Here is a 17,728-nt window from a genome sequence, read left to right as displayed (position 1 = left end):
CGCATCTGATTGCGCACGGAACTCGATACCACCCGGAAACAATTAGAAGGCTGATTCGGTAATCAGTATGCCCGTGACATTTGGCTCGCTCATTATCGCGACAGCTTTTCCAGACCTGTCAGATATGCCAACCTCCCGTGCCACCGCCGCAGAACCGCTCTTCAGGCCATCGGCACGCTCGGCTACAGTGGAGGAGGAAGTGGGAGGAGGAGGTGTTTGTGTGCGCTGTGCGAGGCCACCCCGAGACAATTTGGAGTGACATTCTCGTGCGGCGGCTCTGAGTCTCTGGGCTATGATGTGACAGGATACCCAGCTTGTCCCCCCCCCCCCCCCAACACAAACACACACCCAATCCCATAGCGTTACAGGTTGGTTTGCCAGGGAGGTGGAAAAGTCTGAAGAAGGGAGGGGAGGAGGTAAGGAGAGTTCAGTCCGTCTTCCTTGGCTGTCAAAATGGTTATTGAAGAAAGCTGTAGGGTGAAAGAGAGAGGAAGGGGGTGAGGAGTTAGTGGAGGGCAGGGGGTGTCCAGTAGGCTAGGGGCTAAAGTGAAAAAGAAGGGGAGAGAAAGAGAAAGTGAGAGACGGAGGGGTGTTTGTGGGGTTTTGACTATAGGAGAAAAGAGAGAGGAGAAAGAGGATTGGGGAAAAGTGAGAGGGAGGAAAATAGGGGGAAGGAGATGGGGGTACATAGAGAGATAGCGAGGCGGGGCGGCGGAAGGTAGCCAAGTAAAGTGCGCTGGGCCAGTAACCGAAAGGTCGCAGGTTCGAATCCCTGAGCCGGCTAGGTGAGCAAGGCACTTAACCCTAATTGCACCTGTATGTTGCTCTGGGATAAGAGCATCTGCTAAGTGACTTAAATGTAAAAGTGAGAGGGTGGAGAAGAGATGGGCACCACTGGGAGGGACCTTACATTGAGGCATGGCACATAACACAGCCCTAATGAAGGGGACCTCTCATCCAGTTCCGTAGGGAGCTGAGCGAGGCTTTGAAGAGCGCAGAGATAGACATTCAGACAAGTAGAGACATTACACTGCCACACTCTCAAGCAAGCACCCTTTGTCTCTCTCTTCAATTCTCTCAGGCTCACACTCTTGCACAGGCACACCAACTTGCACACGCACATTCTCTCTTTGTAAGCTATTAGACTAATTGTCTTCTCAAAGGTTCACACACAAACACTTTCCACCCATCCCTCCTTGCAGTAAAACAATAAGTACAATTATTTCCCTCAAGTAATCTTCCTGTTCTCTACCATCTATTATTTCTTTCACACATCGCTGTACTTCTTCCGGTATTTCCCTAGCTCAGTGACAACATCTGAATAACACTCCGTACAGGTTTAATCAGTAGCAGGCCAAGGCCTTGATACTGTGGTCAAAACACTGGCTGCGTCTTAAATGGCACCCTATTCCCTTTATAGTCCCCTCCTTTTGACCAGAGCCCTGGATAAGAGGGTCTTGCTGAAAAGTAGTGAGCCCTGGTCAAAGTAGTGCACTAAAAAGGGAATAGGGTGCCATATGGGACACACCCACAGTCGTCTCCCTCGTCTCAATGGAAGGAAACACGTTTGTCCCCCAGCAGTGTTGTCAAGGACACTCTGAGGCCTTGATAATTGAAAGGGTTGCAGTGTGTCCACCACTTAATCACCGCTCATGATCACTGCTCTGAGGGACAAACTTGCCTTTGGCTTTGCTCCTATCGAATAGCCTCATATGTTGGCATTCCTACCTTGCAATAGTAATACTGTAACACGCGCTCTGCTAGATGAAGGTCAGTGACTTAGTCTAGACTGTTTTTCGACTCAGACATTGTCATCACGTCATTGTAATGTAAATGGCATCCGGTGGTTGTGGACGGTTCCTTGTTGTCATACGTGGAATCAACCCGCGCTAGAGTCTTTCAGGAACTACAAACATCCGAAATGGTTATGTACAACCTAATATTTACCTCACCTGCGAAATCAGATTGAGGTTTATCATCTTTTTATCAAGTTGAGCCCCGGAAGTCTCTCAAAGTCTAGCAAACTTTCCGTGGTGAAATGGATACTGTGGTCAGAAAAACAGATGCTCTGGGAGTCCATGTGGATCTATCATTTGAACCCATGTTAGTTAACACCTGTGTGGTGGTATGTTGTTGCTGCTGCTACTGATTGGACAGATGGCAGATGGAGTTACGTGGGGGACTGCTTGACGCAATCCATGTTGACGAACAGCTGAACCAGCCCACTGGTCACAGGTGGCACTGGGAGCATTAGGCCGCCATTTTATGATGTCTAATATGGTCTCGAGAATAGCGCCATGTTAAACGGGCCTTAGTGCCCCCCATTGGCGCTCTGTTGTACTTTCTGATGCTGTGTGAGTTCGAGTCACTGCAGTTTCACATAGAGAGAAGATATAAAATCATGACAACATACAAGACACCACAAAAGCTTTCTCAGTGAGTAAGGACGAGTCTTTATTGGTGTTTTCGGGAAAAACCAGATCACATTCCTCAGCATCCCTATAGGCAGGATCAGTAGAGATTACTGGTGCAATTGGGTAGTGGTGTGCTCATGGGACTTGTAGTTTATTTATAACAGTCACAACAGGGAGTAGTTTGTAATCCACAAGGGGAAGGGAAAATAGGCTGTGCACATTACCCGTAATGCCGTTTAGTAGCATACCATCACTGTGAGGATGGGCTACAAATGCCCACAAAAAGTTGCAGTATGCATATACAGACACATAGAAAAATAGCACTGTCAAAAGTTTATAAGTTTCTGCAAACAAGTTCCAGGTATCAAAAAGTTGCTTCTTTCTCCATCAAAAGATGGACGGTGTTAGAAGCCTGCTGCTGGGAGATGTAGTTCAAATTCTTCCAGGGTTTCAAGTCCATAGTTTGTGGTTGTTTCAGCTTATGTTCAATTACAAAACACACGGACGAGACTACAGTCCCCACAGTGCACCTGGAGCTTTGTACAGTCTCATTGGATGGTGCCGATAGTGAACAGGCTCATAGAAAATAATGTAGAGTAAAGATGGTCTTGAAAAATACAAGGGAGATAAAATGAGAACTGCATTCTCCCTTAAAAGTTGTAGCAAGGACAATAAATATAAGGGTAATAATAACAACAACAACAACGATAATACTAGCAATCATAACTGTAATAATAATAATAATAAAACATAACATTGAATGCTATGTCTGAAATCAACAAAGACCTTCAAATCCAGAACTGGTTGAATTAGAACATCCCTCCCAAGGTGAGTTGGAATTCCATCGAACTCTACCTAATTGTACTGCCAAAATGGGCCAGCTCCGAAATGTATCCAGACAAACCCGGATAAAAAAATAAAACTAAGAATCACAACTTCTGTAATCAAAGTTAAGATTTATCGTAAGAGTTTTTTTTTTTTTGTCCCCCAGAACGCCTGAGAAATTGATAATGATTCCAATCATCTTATACTGCATTTATATATTCAAGCTATGTATATTATTACATCTAGAGTCACGGATATTTTATATGTTCAAGGATATATTATATACACACATATCTAGTGAGAGAATAGCTGGAGTATTTAATTGTACATGTGTACGGTGCATAAGGGTGCACTGTTTCACTGGGTTATCTTGTTGAGGAGAGGTATAGACATACTCTTGTGTGCGTCACTCTATACCAGACGTACTCTTACAGTACGACACGCAAAAATAAAGAACAAATCAAAAATAAATTAAAGGCTTTAGGCAGTTCAGTTACTGTGTCGGGTTGTCTATGTTCAGATGGAGGAACAGGTTGAGCACCATACATAGTCCACAATAATAATCATCATTATAATCAAACTCGGGGTGTGTTAAGTGGCAGAGTGCTCCAGTTCATGCTGAACACTGCCAACTTAACCTAGGCGGTCAATTCTAAACCAGTTTCACACTTCAAAATGGATCAAGGATGAGGGAGAGAGGGACAAATTCCCAGCATGTGCTGTAGAAAGTGAGGAAGTGTTATTTGCCTTGACTGGTTGTGTGCTATTGTACACCAGCCCTGTGTTTCAAGGTCCAGCTTGCTTTCAGGGCCAAATAGAGGACTGGCCACGCCTCATAGCCTGGTTTCTCTCTAGGTTTCTTCCTAGGTTCTGGCCTTTCTAGGGAGTTTTTCCTAGCCACCGTGCTTCTACACCTGCATTGCTTGCTTTTTGGGATTTTAGGCTGGGTTTCTGTACAGCACTTTGAGATATCAGCTGATGTAAGAAGGGCTTTATAAATACATTTGATTTGAAATAAGAGTGTGTGTGTGTGTGTGTGCGCGTACATGCAGGCGTGCATGTGTGTGTGTGTAATGTGAAAATGCATACGTAGTCACTGGTCCAGGTTATTGGACTGTTTGGCTAGTCATGTTTGTTTGCGGTGTGTGTCTGTCTGTGTTTGCGCCTGAGCCAAACATATTCACCCATCTACATGAGTACCTGGCAACACATTTGACCGATATTTATTCACAAACATCAGTGCGTATGCAGCTGTTCTCGTGATAGATCACTGACTGCAGCATTTCAATAAATTCTCTCTCTCTCCCCCTCACTGCCAGACACACAATTAAAAAGATTTAATGCAAGAAAGGAATCAAAAAGAAGATAATAAATTAAAGGGCAACTCCACCACTTTTCACATTCATCATCTCCAGCACCACCCCAACATCAACATATGTGAAAATTGCATGTTTCTAAGATAAGTGTTTCCCCCAATGACATCTTCGGTGTGCATCATGTGATTTTTAACCAATTATGAGTAGGCATTGCCTACTAATTTCCTACTAACTGGTTTAGGATCTAATTGAAAACACTTACCTTCCTCTATTTATTTTACTATAAAACATAGAAACGTGCCATTTTCACATATGTTGATGTTGAGGTGGTGCTGGAGTGAAAAAATATGAAAATTTCCTTTAAGTGCTTGAACAAACCCACAAGAACACTATTTAAACTATACAATGTTTATTTAACCTTCTATCTGTTCATGTCCACAATCATTTACTAAGATACATCTCCTCTCTCGCCGCCATGTTTTCCCTGGAAACAACCATTATACATTCTCTATTACGACCTCTGACCCTTCTATCTTAAAACCTCTTCGGGATCGATGTCCCTAAACCGGGATGGTTGTTCAAAGTTCAAAATATATAATTTATCAATCTACCCTGTTGTTAAAACATCTTCATATAGCCCCAATCTCTCTACTAAACTCACCCATATATAAAATATACAAAAGAGTATTTCCAAAATCTCCTCTGAACTGTTTTTGCAAATATAAAAATATACAGTTTTCCTATGTTGAAATCTCTTTGCTTTCCTCTCTTCTGCCTACCTCTCCTAATCCTCCTCCTCTAGATATAGCTCATCCTATGTTTTCTAGTTTGCCCATGCCTCCCTCCTTGCTCAGTACAGTTAAAAAATATACATGTTTAGTCATAGAAAAAATTACACATCTGTCCTCCCCTGGCTTGTCTCCTTGCCTTTAGCTTAAAAACATTAGTCGTCTGTGATCTGTATGACTTGAACACACCCATCTGAATGGGTGCGCGTATGGCCTGCGCATTACCCGAAAAAACACTGCAACGCACCTGATATAAACACTGAATGACGTCACGACGCAACCTGTCAAAGAGACACGGGAAGTGAAACCAGCATAGCACAGATACACAAAATGAAGGCTGCACTCACTACAACACTGCGGGCTACTCACAACACGAATGCTTACGCCAGGTGTCATACAATGCTTACGTCACGTCTACGTAGGCCGTACGCGCACCTCCTCAACTAAAGTGCTGCCAATGTTGGGGCTGCCTTCTAACCCTCTCCTTCCTCCACTCTTCCCCTCATCTTCTTCTTCTTCCTCACAAGTCTCCGTGTCGGCTCTCGAACTTGTTGAGGATGTTGCGGCAGCGGCCCAGCTCCTTGTGCATGTCGGCCACTTCCTGTCTGAGAGCAGCGTTCTCTCGCTCCAGGAAGGCGGCGCGCACCGTGATCTGGTTCTCCTTGAGGCGCCGGGCGTCACGTGAGCGCTTGGCCGCCTCGTTGTTCTTGTAGCGCCGGCTCCAGTACTTGTCGTCCTGCAGGAGTCACGGCAAAGTAGAGGCGTGTTGTGGGGGAGGAAAGGGAGAGGAAGAGAGGGGCAAGAAGGGTCAGTTTTGTGATGGCAATGGGGGAAGGGGGAGAGGTGTCAAAGCTGAGCATTGTAGTTTCACACTTGAAGCATGTACAGTTGAAGTCAGAAGTTTACATACACCTTAGCCAAATACCTTTAAACTCAGTATAACAGTTGAGAGAATGATTTCAGCTTTTATTTCTTTCATCACATTCCCAGTGGGTCAGAAGTTTACATACACTCAATTAGTATTTGGTAGCATTGCCTTTAAATTGTTTAACTTGGGTCAAACGTTTCGGGTAGCCTTCCAAAAGCTTCCCACAATAAGTTGGGTGAATTTTGGCCCATTCCTCCTGACAGAGCTGGTGTAACTGAGTCAGGTTTGTAGGCCTCCTTGCTCGCACACGCTTTTTCAGTTCTGCCCACATATTTTCTATAGGATTGAGGTCAGGGCTTTGTGATGGCCACTCCAATACCTTGACTTTGTTGTCCTTAAGCCATAACTTTGGAAGTATGCTTGGGGTCATAGATACTTTTGTACCTGTTTCCTCCAACATCTTCACAAGGTTCTTTGCTGTTGTTCTCGGATTGATTTGCACTTTTCACACAAAAGGACATTCATCTCTAGGAGACAGAGCGCGTCTCCTTCCTGAGCGGTATGATGGCTGTGTGGTCCCATGGTGTTTATACTTGCGTACTATTGTTTGTACAGATGAACGTGGTACCTTCAGGCGTTTGGAAATTGCTCCCAAGGATGAACCATTTATTTTCCGAGGTCTTGGCTGATTTATTTAGATTTTCCTATGATGTCAAGCGAAGAGGCACTGAGTTTGAAGGTAGGCCTTGAAATACATCCACAGGTACACATCCAATTGACTCAAATGATGTCAATTAGCCTATCAGAAGCTTCTAAAGCCATGACATAATTTTCTGGAATTTTCCAAGCTGTTTAAAGGCAGTCAACTTAGAGTATGTAAACTTCTGACCCACTGGAATTGTGATACAGTGAATTATAAGTGAAATAATCTGTCTGTAAACAATTGTTGGACTTGTGTCATGCACAAAGTAGATGTCCTAACCGACTTGCCAAAACTATAGTTCGTTAACAAGAAATGTGTGGAGTGGTTGAAAAACAAGTTTTAATGACTCCAACCTAAGTGTATGTAAACTTCTGACTTCAACTGTATATAAAGATTTGATTAAAGTGCGTGCCTTAATAACAATGCCGTCACAATGAGCTACTCTACAGCAAGCAATATGAGAGTTTCCTACCTCATTCTTACCTTGTTATGTATTGCATGCATATCTACAGGCCAGTTCAAACTTGCCCCTCCCCAATGTGTGCCCTTCCTTGAGGCATGCCCCCGTTGTCATTCACTTGAGTAAGCAGGAAGTTGCCCCGCTTCGTATGATGACATCGTATTGCTAACTTTACCTTGAAGCTTCTTAGGTGCAAACTACGTTTAAAGCCAAGAATCGCAAGAAATGTAGTACCTTCTGCTCATCTGGGACCAGCATCTTGCGGGCTTTCTTGATCATGGGCTGTGGCTTGAGCTCCTCGTCCGAGAAGCGGTGCCTCCGGGGGTCGAAGGCCTCCTGGCCCGGCACGCTGGACAGCGCCACGTCCGCTGGGTCCGGGTCAAAGTTCACCATGACGTCAGCGGTGCCGTTGGCGACCAGTGAGCCTCCTGGCGGCCCGGGGAGGCAGGAGGAGGTGGTGGTGGAGGAGGGCGAGAGGTCTGGAGGCATGACCTGGCCACCTATAATGAGAGAGGCCAACAAAAACAAAACTTTTGGTTTGTCACATGCTTCCACCGTGGCCAGGGTGAAGGGTCAAAGCCTCCAGCATGCCGAGAATAAGGTAAAGAGGATTTGTTATTTCTGTGTATATGGCAACATCACTCGTTTATAAACTGGCTGCTGCACGGTGGCTGCAGGGATACAGATCGTCCACCAGGTGGAAGCATAGGCTACATCAATCAGTCAGTCATGTGGTTGAGCTGGCTGATCCAGGATAAGCCGACATCAATGCCCAATCCTAATAACAACCATTTTGGGCAAAAAGTTGAAACTGATCCAAGAACAGTGCTGCTGTGTAAACAACCTTCTACACACAGCACTGAGCTTTCGTATGGCCATTGCTCTCTCCCCCCTCTTTAACCTTTGATCAATGTCATACTATATTTCCCTCAGTTAGTAAAATTAGTATTATCTTTAAAGGAGTAGTTCAATATTTTACAACTTGATGTTAGATGGTTCATCACCCTGAAAGTGGTCTATGTAATCCAAGGTTCGGTTTTCAATAAACAGTCACTACCCACTTCAGCTATCCTTAGCCACCACAAGCTAAGAGTGAACGGAAGTGATGCGGGGCATGTGAGCATGTTTACAAAAATAATGTCCAAATCCCCTGAAATCAATTTAAATCAACTCCATATTTAGTTTGATGTTGCTTAAAGGTGATTTTGCCATTTAAAAAAAACACACATGCCCCCATCACTTCCATTGATTGTTAGCTTGTGGTGTCTATAAAGTTAACTGAAGTTTGTAGTGGCTGTTGAAAGAAACCTGATTACAGTTCCTCCTGGCCCATAGACTACGTTCAGGGTGAGGAACCATCTGTCATCAGGTTGTAAAATAGTGAACCAACCCCTTTAATATACATTTTTTTGACATTTGATAGCAATACATGCTAATTTTCAAGGTAACACTTTGAAGCAGGATTTTAAAGCGTTCATAATCCAAACACACTTACTATTTGTCGTTATTTTTTCACACTCCACTTTAACCAGTGAAATTAGACTGCAATTTATTAGGCCTTCACAACATTGTTTTATTTCCCTGAGGTGTAATATGAGCTATAGCTATGGCCACAGCAGCTTTTTGTCAAGGGTATAGCCTAATCAAGACCAGCTGCTCTCTGGAAGACAACCCATTCCCTATACGTTCATAAATTAGCTATAACATAGCCATTTCATTTTACATTTCAATTAAATATTGGTCTCGGTGTTATTGATTATTGCATTCTCTCTGGGGAAATCAGTCTTGTTGGCAACAATTGTTTGATTGTGCTCTGTCTTTAGAAAACACTTGAGGAAATGCAATGCTGAAATGGAATGTAGGAAGTGTGTTACATAAAATGCATTCCCCAGTCCCCTTGCTCCATAGCCACCACAAAGACAGTTCCCTACAATATCCCTCCAACCCAACATACCACCACCTCCCTCTACCTTATATTTAAAATATACACAGATTTCTTCCTTCCTAAGTATCCATAGGACAAACTACCCCCCCCCCCCATCACACACAAACAATACACCTCACCTTTCATTTCACAGCAGTCTTTCCCTCAGTCCTTGTCAACAACATGAAATTCTGAAATGTTATGTCACAATGTTGTTCAGTGTGTAAAGACACTGGTGTGGCGACATGGTGGCGTTATCTCTGCAATGTAAATCTCTCTGCTTCTTTATGCTAGGCTAGTCTTATGCAATGTTATCTCTCGCTCTCTGCTTTACTCCCCCTCTATGCCTCCCTCCAACCCCTCCCTCTTCCTACGCCCCACCCTTCCCGTCTCTCGCTCCATTGCTCTCTGCATCGGCACGTGACGTGATGCCTGCACATGGCCCAAGCGTGTGAGAGAGGGAGGGGGGAGAGTGAGGGAGAGAAAAATGACAGCTCTCTCTCCCTCTCTCTCTGTGCAGTTTTTACTGTACTGCAGAGTCTTCTTAATAACCCGTTCATCTCCACATTTCATTCAAATGAATCAATGTGGTAAAAGAGGGGAGTTTCTTAAGTTAACCTCACCATCTCTATGATTGATGTACTTGTTTATTTCTCCAAGCTAAGGTGTAACTCTGATTGTCTTTCCTGTGCTGTAACTAATCAGTGTAGGTTCTCTTTATAAATGTCGTGTGTTTGTGTTGCTCATATCTAGCAGATCTGTATTTGTAAACCCTGAGTGGTTGTTTTGGACCCAGTACCAGATCGGGCAAGAATGTTTTGTCAGAAAATAGAAAGTGACATAACTATTTGAAGGCTACAGTCCTTGTCTTTTTGGAAATGGAACTACAATCTTACTGCTGGCAATGTCAGAAGAATCTGCCCCTAGCAACCCATGGAGTCTGCAATATAGGTCAAGTCACCTAAAGTGCAAACATTTAGTATGCATGGAAAGGGTACACCTTGATGGTTATTGTAAAGCATGTGCTTGTAGTTTTGAAAACAAAATGTACTTTATGAAGGTAGTATACAATAGTACGTGTTGTTTAGAAAATGCCACCAGAAGGCGATGGTGTCAAAATAAAAGGGCAGTGAAAAGTCTACTGGACTAGCTTGAGACTACACCCCGTCTTTTTATATAGCTTCTACTAATATTTTTGTCCCCTGTCCCATGCGCATCTCCGGCCAGCATCATGCCACCAATTTCACACTAGACAAACAAAACACAAAGCCGTTCCACTGGCTCTCCTACATAGTTGTTTTTGCCTTTGAGCTCCACAAACTGCCGTGCTTTCCCCCACCAACCAATGCCGACCTAGGGAATGTTGAGGAGGGTGCAACTACTGCAATGACGGTTCCAGCAATCTTGCAACATTGTCGATCTTCCACACACAAGATTTGCTCAGACACACAGATTTGTGTGTGTGTGTGTGTGTGTATTGTTGTGAAATTGTTAGATATTACTTATTAGATATTACTGCACTGCTGGAGCTAGAAACACAAGCATTTTGATACACCCGCAATAACATCTGCTGAACACGTGTATGTGACAAATAAAATGTGATTTGATTTGACACACCAACGCAAGACATGCAAACATATGGTCAAAAAGAAACAAAACACTTGCATGGACACAATCAAACACACACACGTACCTGGACCCACCCACACCCTCCCCTCTTTAACCACACACCCTACTAACCACGTAGGCACTCGGGCCCTCCCATCATGCCTGGCAGTCCGTTTGGTGGTGGCGGCCCGTTGTCCAGGCCCAGCAGCGAGGAGGAGGAAGATGAGGAGGACATGGAGGACGATGAAGAAGAACATAGTGGAGGGGAGGACGGCGGGCACTGGGAGCTCTGGTTGGGCACGGCCGACTGCAGGGAGCTCTGCGAGGGCACCTGGGCGCTGGCGCTGGCGCCGTTGCCACCTTTGCTGTGCATGGCCATGCCGTTCTCAGTCAGGAACTCCTCCAGGTCCATGTACTGCAGCTGGAAGAGGCCACCGTCGCTACAGGGTAGCGTGCGCTCCCACAGATGGGGCCCCAGGAAAGCCGACTGGGAAGGCCGTCCGCCTGGGCCCCCACCCATGGTGTCCTCGTCCGAGTCCTGGGGCTTGTCTTTGTCTGTTAGCGGGAGATTGGGAGGGAGAGAAAAAAAGATGGAGAGAAGAGAGATGGAGAGAGAGCGAGCATGAAAGAGCGAGAGAGAAAGAGAGAATAAAAGAGAGAGAACATTGAGGAGAAGAAGAGATAGCGAGAGAGAGAGAAAGAAGGGCCATTGAGTGCAACAATCCAGCCTCTTCAGTGTTCATCACTGATGTCTCTTATCATCACATAATCTGCCTGCGAGCCTCGTGCCCTTATCAGCTTTGCAGGCAACCAACCGCCATTACATGGATGCATCAGCAACAGTGGCAGCAGTCTTCCCATTCACACACAGGCTGGCTGAATAATGTGAGGAAGGGAGCTATGCAAATATCATGAAGGTGGACTGAAATGTGGCTCTAACATCATGAAGAAGAAGTGAGATGCTAAGCTAACATCATGAGGAAAGAGTGAGATGCTAAGCTAACATAATGAAGGAAGAGTGAGATGCTAAGCTAACGTCATGAGGAAAGAGTGAGATGCTAAGCTAACATCATGAGGAAAGAGTGAGATGCTAAGCTAACATCATGAGGAAAGAGTGAGATGCTAAGCTAACATAATGAAGGAAGAGTGAGATGATATGCTAACATAATGAGGCAAGAGTGAGATGGTAGGCTAACATCATGAAGAAAGAATGAGATGCTATACTAAAACTATTAGCAGAGGTGGCATCGTCTGGTGTCTCAGCCCCTCATCCCCTTGAGTTGGAGGAGGTAATAAGGGGCGGCGAGAGCAATCAGATTAATGAGCAGGGAGAGGAAGCTCAAAAATGGCGGATGACTATCAGTGTGACCCCGCTGAGAGCTAGGCAGAGGATTTCACAGAGACAAGGCAGAAGTGGTAGGGGAAAGGGTGACAGGCCTGATTCATAGTGTGACGATCACACCCGGACTGTACTGGTGGCTCTGGACAGCACAGCACATTATTGTCAGCACGCACACACATGCAGATGGAGAGGAGAGAGACATGTAGGAGGGAAGAGAGAGAGGGAGTGGGGGGAAAAAAGGGAATGCAAAATAAGAAAGACTGACAGGAGAGAGGATAGAGAAGACAGGAGAAATGAGAGGGGAGAAAGGGAAGGGAAAGCAACGCCAAATCAGAGAGAGGAGAAGGAACAAACAGAGGAGTAATTACAGGGAATGGAGACAGTAAAAAGAGACAGAGGGAATGAATATAAAAGGAGATGGGTTGATAAGGGAGAGGAAAGGGAAGAGGAGTGGAGATTAAAGAGATTCAAATAGGAGAGATGGCTGATAGGGCGACATTGGGGGATGAGAGGAAATATAGCAGATGATAATGAAGGGTGAGGAGAGAAATAAGAGGGAGTGCAAATAGGAGGAGGGGGGTGATGGGAGAGGATAGAGAAGGAGAGAAAAGAGAGAGATGTGCAATGCAAAGAAAAAAGAGGGATGAGAAGAGACAGACGTGAAGGGGGAGTGAGGGAGATGTGCGAAGTGCAAGAGGAGTGAATGAGGAGATATGGTAAACGTGCTAGAGGATAGAGAGGAGAATAGACGAGGGAGAGAGAGGAGAGATGCGTACAGCATGTGGGTGTATACGAGGGCGAAGAACAAAGCATGCCAGGGAGAGGAATATACTGTTTTTGTTTTAAGGGAAATGCATCATGCATCGAAGCCTCAGGCAACTAACTCTCTCGGATGCAAAAAAGACTCAAGACTCCATCTCATGTAATAAAACCCTTCTCCATCCCTTAACATTAGTGATGCACCACGACTATGCATGTTCTGATGGTGAACTTGATGCTGGTAGGCCCTTTGTGCTCGGACTCCAATGGAAGAGCTGTCAGTCTTGATCAGCATCATCTCTCACACAAAGACCATCCATGTAAATGGTGGAGGGACGTTGTTCAACTATATAGCCACCAGGGGGAGGATGTTATCCAGACAGAAGTTGAGTGAGGTTGTGACATCCAGTCAACTTAAACGTTAAGTCCCCTATTTAGATGATTTTGTGTGGTTCTGGACCGGTTCCGCCCGTATTTTTTGTGTACAGGGCACTCTGTGAACGGCATAACATCAATGGCTGTGCACTCCATGAAAGCTCTGGTTGTCCCGTTCCGCATGCTTCTCTCCTCTTTCATCTGAGACTCAGTATGTGAAAATCTAACACCTCATTTGCATATGGAGCAACACGTCACATTTTCTGGCCTATCCAGACAAAGGATCAATTTCCTCTGGCTGTGAGCCTTGTAGCTCCGCTTCCAATGAACACGGCACACGTCTCGCTGCGACGTTCTCAGCTGGATTTAGATCTTTCAACAAGAAAAGATACAAAATAATTTTGTAGAATTTCAACAAGACCACTTTCAATTGCTCAAAGAGGAACTTGTGCTTAAAGCTGAAGTTGTAACAAGTTAGCGACCGCTTAAATGGCGTCTCTGCTTTGCTGGGCAGAAACTTGTCCGTCGTCATTTATATGAAATGGTGCCAATTTTGTACTGTCACTAAGTGTGATCATATTTATTTCACAGTTATAGGAAAGTTGGAATATTATAGTAAGTCATTTATCATTTGAATGTTACTATATTTAGAAAGCATTTAAATAACGTCAAGACCTATTTTTGTTGAATTCATAGGTTGCACCTCCGTCACTCGGTCAGGTCAGGAACGTTCTCAAGCCGCACAATAGTGGTGCCCAGTCATTCTGGACTGTTTTGTGTAAATTACAATATAGTGCCTGGAAATACGATGGCATTGGTAAAGTAGTGAAATGTTTAGTAGGAAACAACTTTGCCAGCATTATCATGTCGCCAAATGTACTTTAGACAGATGGCAATGTTGTCATTGGCTGGCAAAGTTCGTCCCAAAAATTAGCTAGCAAATCTAACTTTAGGTAGCTAAAATCAGGTGACCTCCCCTCAATTTTAGCTAACGTTGTACTGCCTCTAAAGTCAATCTGGCGACATCAAAATTATGACAAAAGGTTTTGCTACAAATTAATTGCCTCCCTTTGAATGGCATTGTATTTCCAAGCCAATGTAATGCAATTTTGATCAAATCTTCATCAGCGCTCATTGAGGATGCATTGAGTTGAACGCTCGTTGGGCATCAGTACAAATCGAACGTTCAAAACAATATCGTGACGAAACACGCAACCCATGAATAGGAAACAAATGATACATGATTTTTTAAATATTTCCATCATAAATGTACTGTAAATTTGAGTTTGTTTCCTCAAAAGTAACTACACCTCAGCAATTTATTTTAAAAAATACCAGAAAAGTGAGACTTTAATCTTTCTGGCAGTATAATAATTACTAGGTATTGCTTATGGCACTTATGATAAATAATACTTTTCTGTTTAGGCAGAAATCTAAAATGTGTACTTAAAATGGCTCTAGTGTGAAAATCAATGTTTGTTGGATTGAGAACTGGTGTTAGACATCTTTATACACTGAGTGTACAAAACATTAAGAACACCTGCTCTTTCCCTGACAGACTGACCAGGTGAATCCAGGTGAAAGCTATGATCCCTTATTGATGTCACTTCAATCAGTGTAGGAGTCAGGTTTAAAAAAATAATGTTTCAGCTTTGAGATTGTGTGTGTGTGCCATTCAGCAGGTGAATGGGCAAGACAAATGTAAATGCCTTTGAACAGGGTATGGTAGTAGGTGCCAGGCGCCTCCCGGTTTGAGTGTGTCAAGAACTGCAACGCTGCTGGGTTGTTCACGCTCAACAGTTTCCCGTGTGTATAAAGAATGGTCCACAACCCAAAGGACATCCAGCCAACATGACACAACTGTAGGAAGCATTTGAGTCATGGTCCAGCAACCCTGTGGAACACTTGACACCTTGCAGAGTCCATGCCCCCAATGAATTGAGACTGTTCTGAGGGCAAAAGGGGGTACAACTAAAATATTAGGAAGGCATTCCTAATGTTTTGTACACTCAGTGTACATCAATATCATGAGCTATGACCTTATTGAAGGTCTTTATTGAAGGATAAAAGCACTAATGTTCAACGCTGTTTGTGTGTGTGTGTGTTCTTGTTGCTGTGTTGTCTTAAAAATATGAACCTATTTCCATAAGTAATGCATGATACAAGTCAAAGCAAGAATTGTCAAGCCTATACACTTTATATTTATAAACATGAATTCAAGCCAACAGAATGAAAACAAAGATTGCAGGCCAGCCTGTGTGTGTGTATTTATTCATTTTAACATTTGATATGCATGAACTTCCCCCTTCCTTCCCTCCCTGCCCCCACCACACACACACAAACAAACAAACCTCACCTTTCATTGCACAGCAGTCCTTCGCTCGCTGGTCAGCCTTGATGGGCAGCTGTAGGAGAGTCTTGAGGCTGGCCATGGAGTTCAAGTGTCCGCCGGTCGGGACACTACCTGCGAGGTTACCCGTACTTAACTGTGGGCTCGCTCCGGCAGGGAGGTCAGGCGGTAGGAGCTGTGTGAGCGGCCTAGACATTGGTACGCCGTTGATTCCCACCGTGGAATGAACGCGGAATTTATCCGATTAATCCACAAACGATTGACTGGCTGTGAACGGGTTCACAACACAGTGACGTGACGATTAAAAGGGTGGACAGCTGAATACACACTGCTACACCAACTGTTATTTACCTCATTCGAACACCGAATGATAGTTTTTCTAAATATGAATTAAGAAAGTGCTAGAGAATAACAGTGAAATTCGACATATCAAATATAACTTGACATCAACAATAAACTATTGATCTTCCAAATGTCCATGGAGAAATCAAAAGTGAAAATGATGTCCTCAAAGAAATGTCCATGGTCAAATAAGTGTTCGATTCTATAATCTTGCCAGATGCAATGGGCCCTTTAATAAATCTCTTATTCCAGCCTCTATCTATGAGATAAACAAAGTTGGACATCAGCGCTCAGATTTCGCGAAACATTCCTTGCTTGATGATGTCCGTTTATTTGAGGATAATAGGCATCGCACCGAGTTGATTTTCTTCTTGACCTGGACAAAAATATTCCACGAAAAATAATTTAAATGGATTTTGGAGAAATGCCTATAATATAACGGAGAGCATTGAATGTGTAGTCCTACGTAAAGTCTCAAAACTCAAAGAAATCCAATAATAGAGAAAGTTGAAAAGAAGTGTATGTTTGGGGGTGGAGGGGGGGGGGGGGGTAAAGGGTGGGGGGTGATAAGGGGGAAAAAGGCTTCGTCAAATAATATCCAACATCATGAGAGTAGTATAGATGTTGATGTCCCTTGTTTTCCTCTCCCCACTTAGTCGCGCGCTCTCTCTCTCTCCCTCCCTCTTTCTCTGTCGTTATTTTTGTCGTTCACCTTCACCCAATCCCTCCCTCCCTTTCTGTAAACTGCCAGCAAGGAAGCAACCAAGCGCGGCGCGGCTAGAGTCAGCTGGAATGAACACGGGCCGCTCTCATGACATCACCGCTCACCGGGGATTGGCGCTGGGGGAGAGACTGGTCAATATTCATGATCCACACCTACTAAAACGCCCCAAACAGCATTAATGAGCACCTCCATAAGCAAAACAGTCACAGAAGGAGTTGTTGATTACTCTTCTCAAACCACAACCACCATAGCAAGTCGCCTCCTGCATAACTTTCAATGGCCCTCCTGGTGATGGACCGATGGAACACGTGGTTGACTTTACTGTCAGTAATGAAGGTAAACCAGTAACCACGAGATTATTGAACCAACATACATATATGTTTAATTGATTATGATCACGGGTCCTGTAGCCAATCCTATGCCAACACAAGAATGGAATTGCTCTGCAATGTTCAGTAGCCTCATTTATTTTCAAAGATTTTACCAATAAATTCCTTGTATGCTACTTTGTGTGTGGGCTATCTCCGAAATTTAAAGGATTCGGATCCCTTTCGTGATTTTGTGTGATAGTTAAATTAATCAAATCATTCAAATCATCATTATCAATATTATCACATCTACTTCGGTCCAAAACGTGAAAGTCAGTGTTTTGGCCGCAACAAAATATCTCTCTACCACTTTAAGAACGATTCCTGCTCTCAAAGCGAGCACATGGCCATGGCACGCTCGAGTGGTGCCTACCCGCAGCCTTGCCTCGCTGCGATTGGTCCAAATTAGGTCAGTCTCTGCCCTTTGCCGAACGCTATTGGACAAAAATAGGTCATTGGCTCCGCCCAAAGACTTCCCCATGGTAGGGCCGCGTGAGACAGAAGTAAAAGAGGCAAGTGAGGCCAGAGAGATTGAACGGATTAGTGTTGCATTTAGGTAGAT

General features: G+C 44.2%; 1 protein-coding gene across 1 annotated transcript; it reads right to left on the bottom strand.

Moving 5' to 3' along the window:
• Positions 1 to 2,429: 2,429 nt before the first annotated feature.
• Positions 2,430 to 16,761, bottom strand: LOC139554593 (hepatic leukemia factor-like). Its single transcript, XM_071367517.1, has 4 exons — positions 15,739 to 16,761; positions 11,039 to 11,461; positions 7,609 to 7,874; positions 2,430 to 6,079 (listed from the first exon to the last, which is right to left on the bottom strand). The coding sequence occupies exons 1-4, from the start codon at positions 15,926 to 15,928 to the stop codon at positions 5,864 to 5,866; spliced, it is 1,095 nt and encodes a 364-aa protein (XP_071223618.1). The 5' UTR covers positions 15,929 to 16,761; the 3' UTR covers positions 2,430 to 5,863.
• Positions 16,762 to 17,728: the final 967 nt, after the last annotated feature.

This window comes from Salvelinus alpinus, chromosome 26, assembly GCF_045679555.1.
Source record: "Salvelinus alpinus chromosome 26, SLU_Salpinus.1, whole genome shotgun sequence".
Classification (NCBI taxonomy): Eukaryota; Metazoa; Chordata; class Actinopteri; order Salmoniformes; family Salmonidae; genus Salvelinus; species Salvelinus alpinus.
This window is presented reverse-complemented; position numbering and strand designations above follow the sequence as displayed.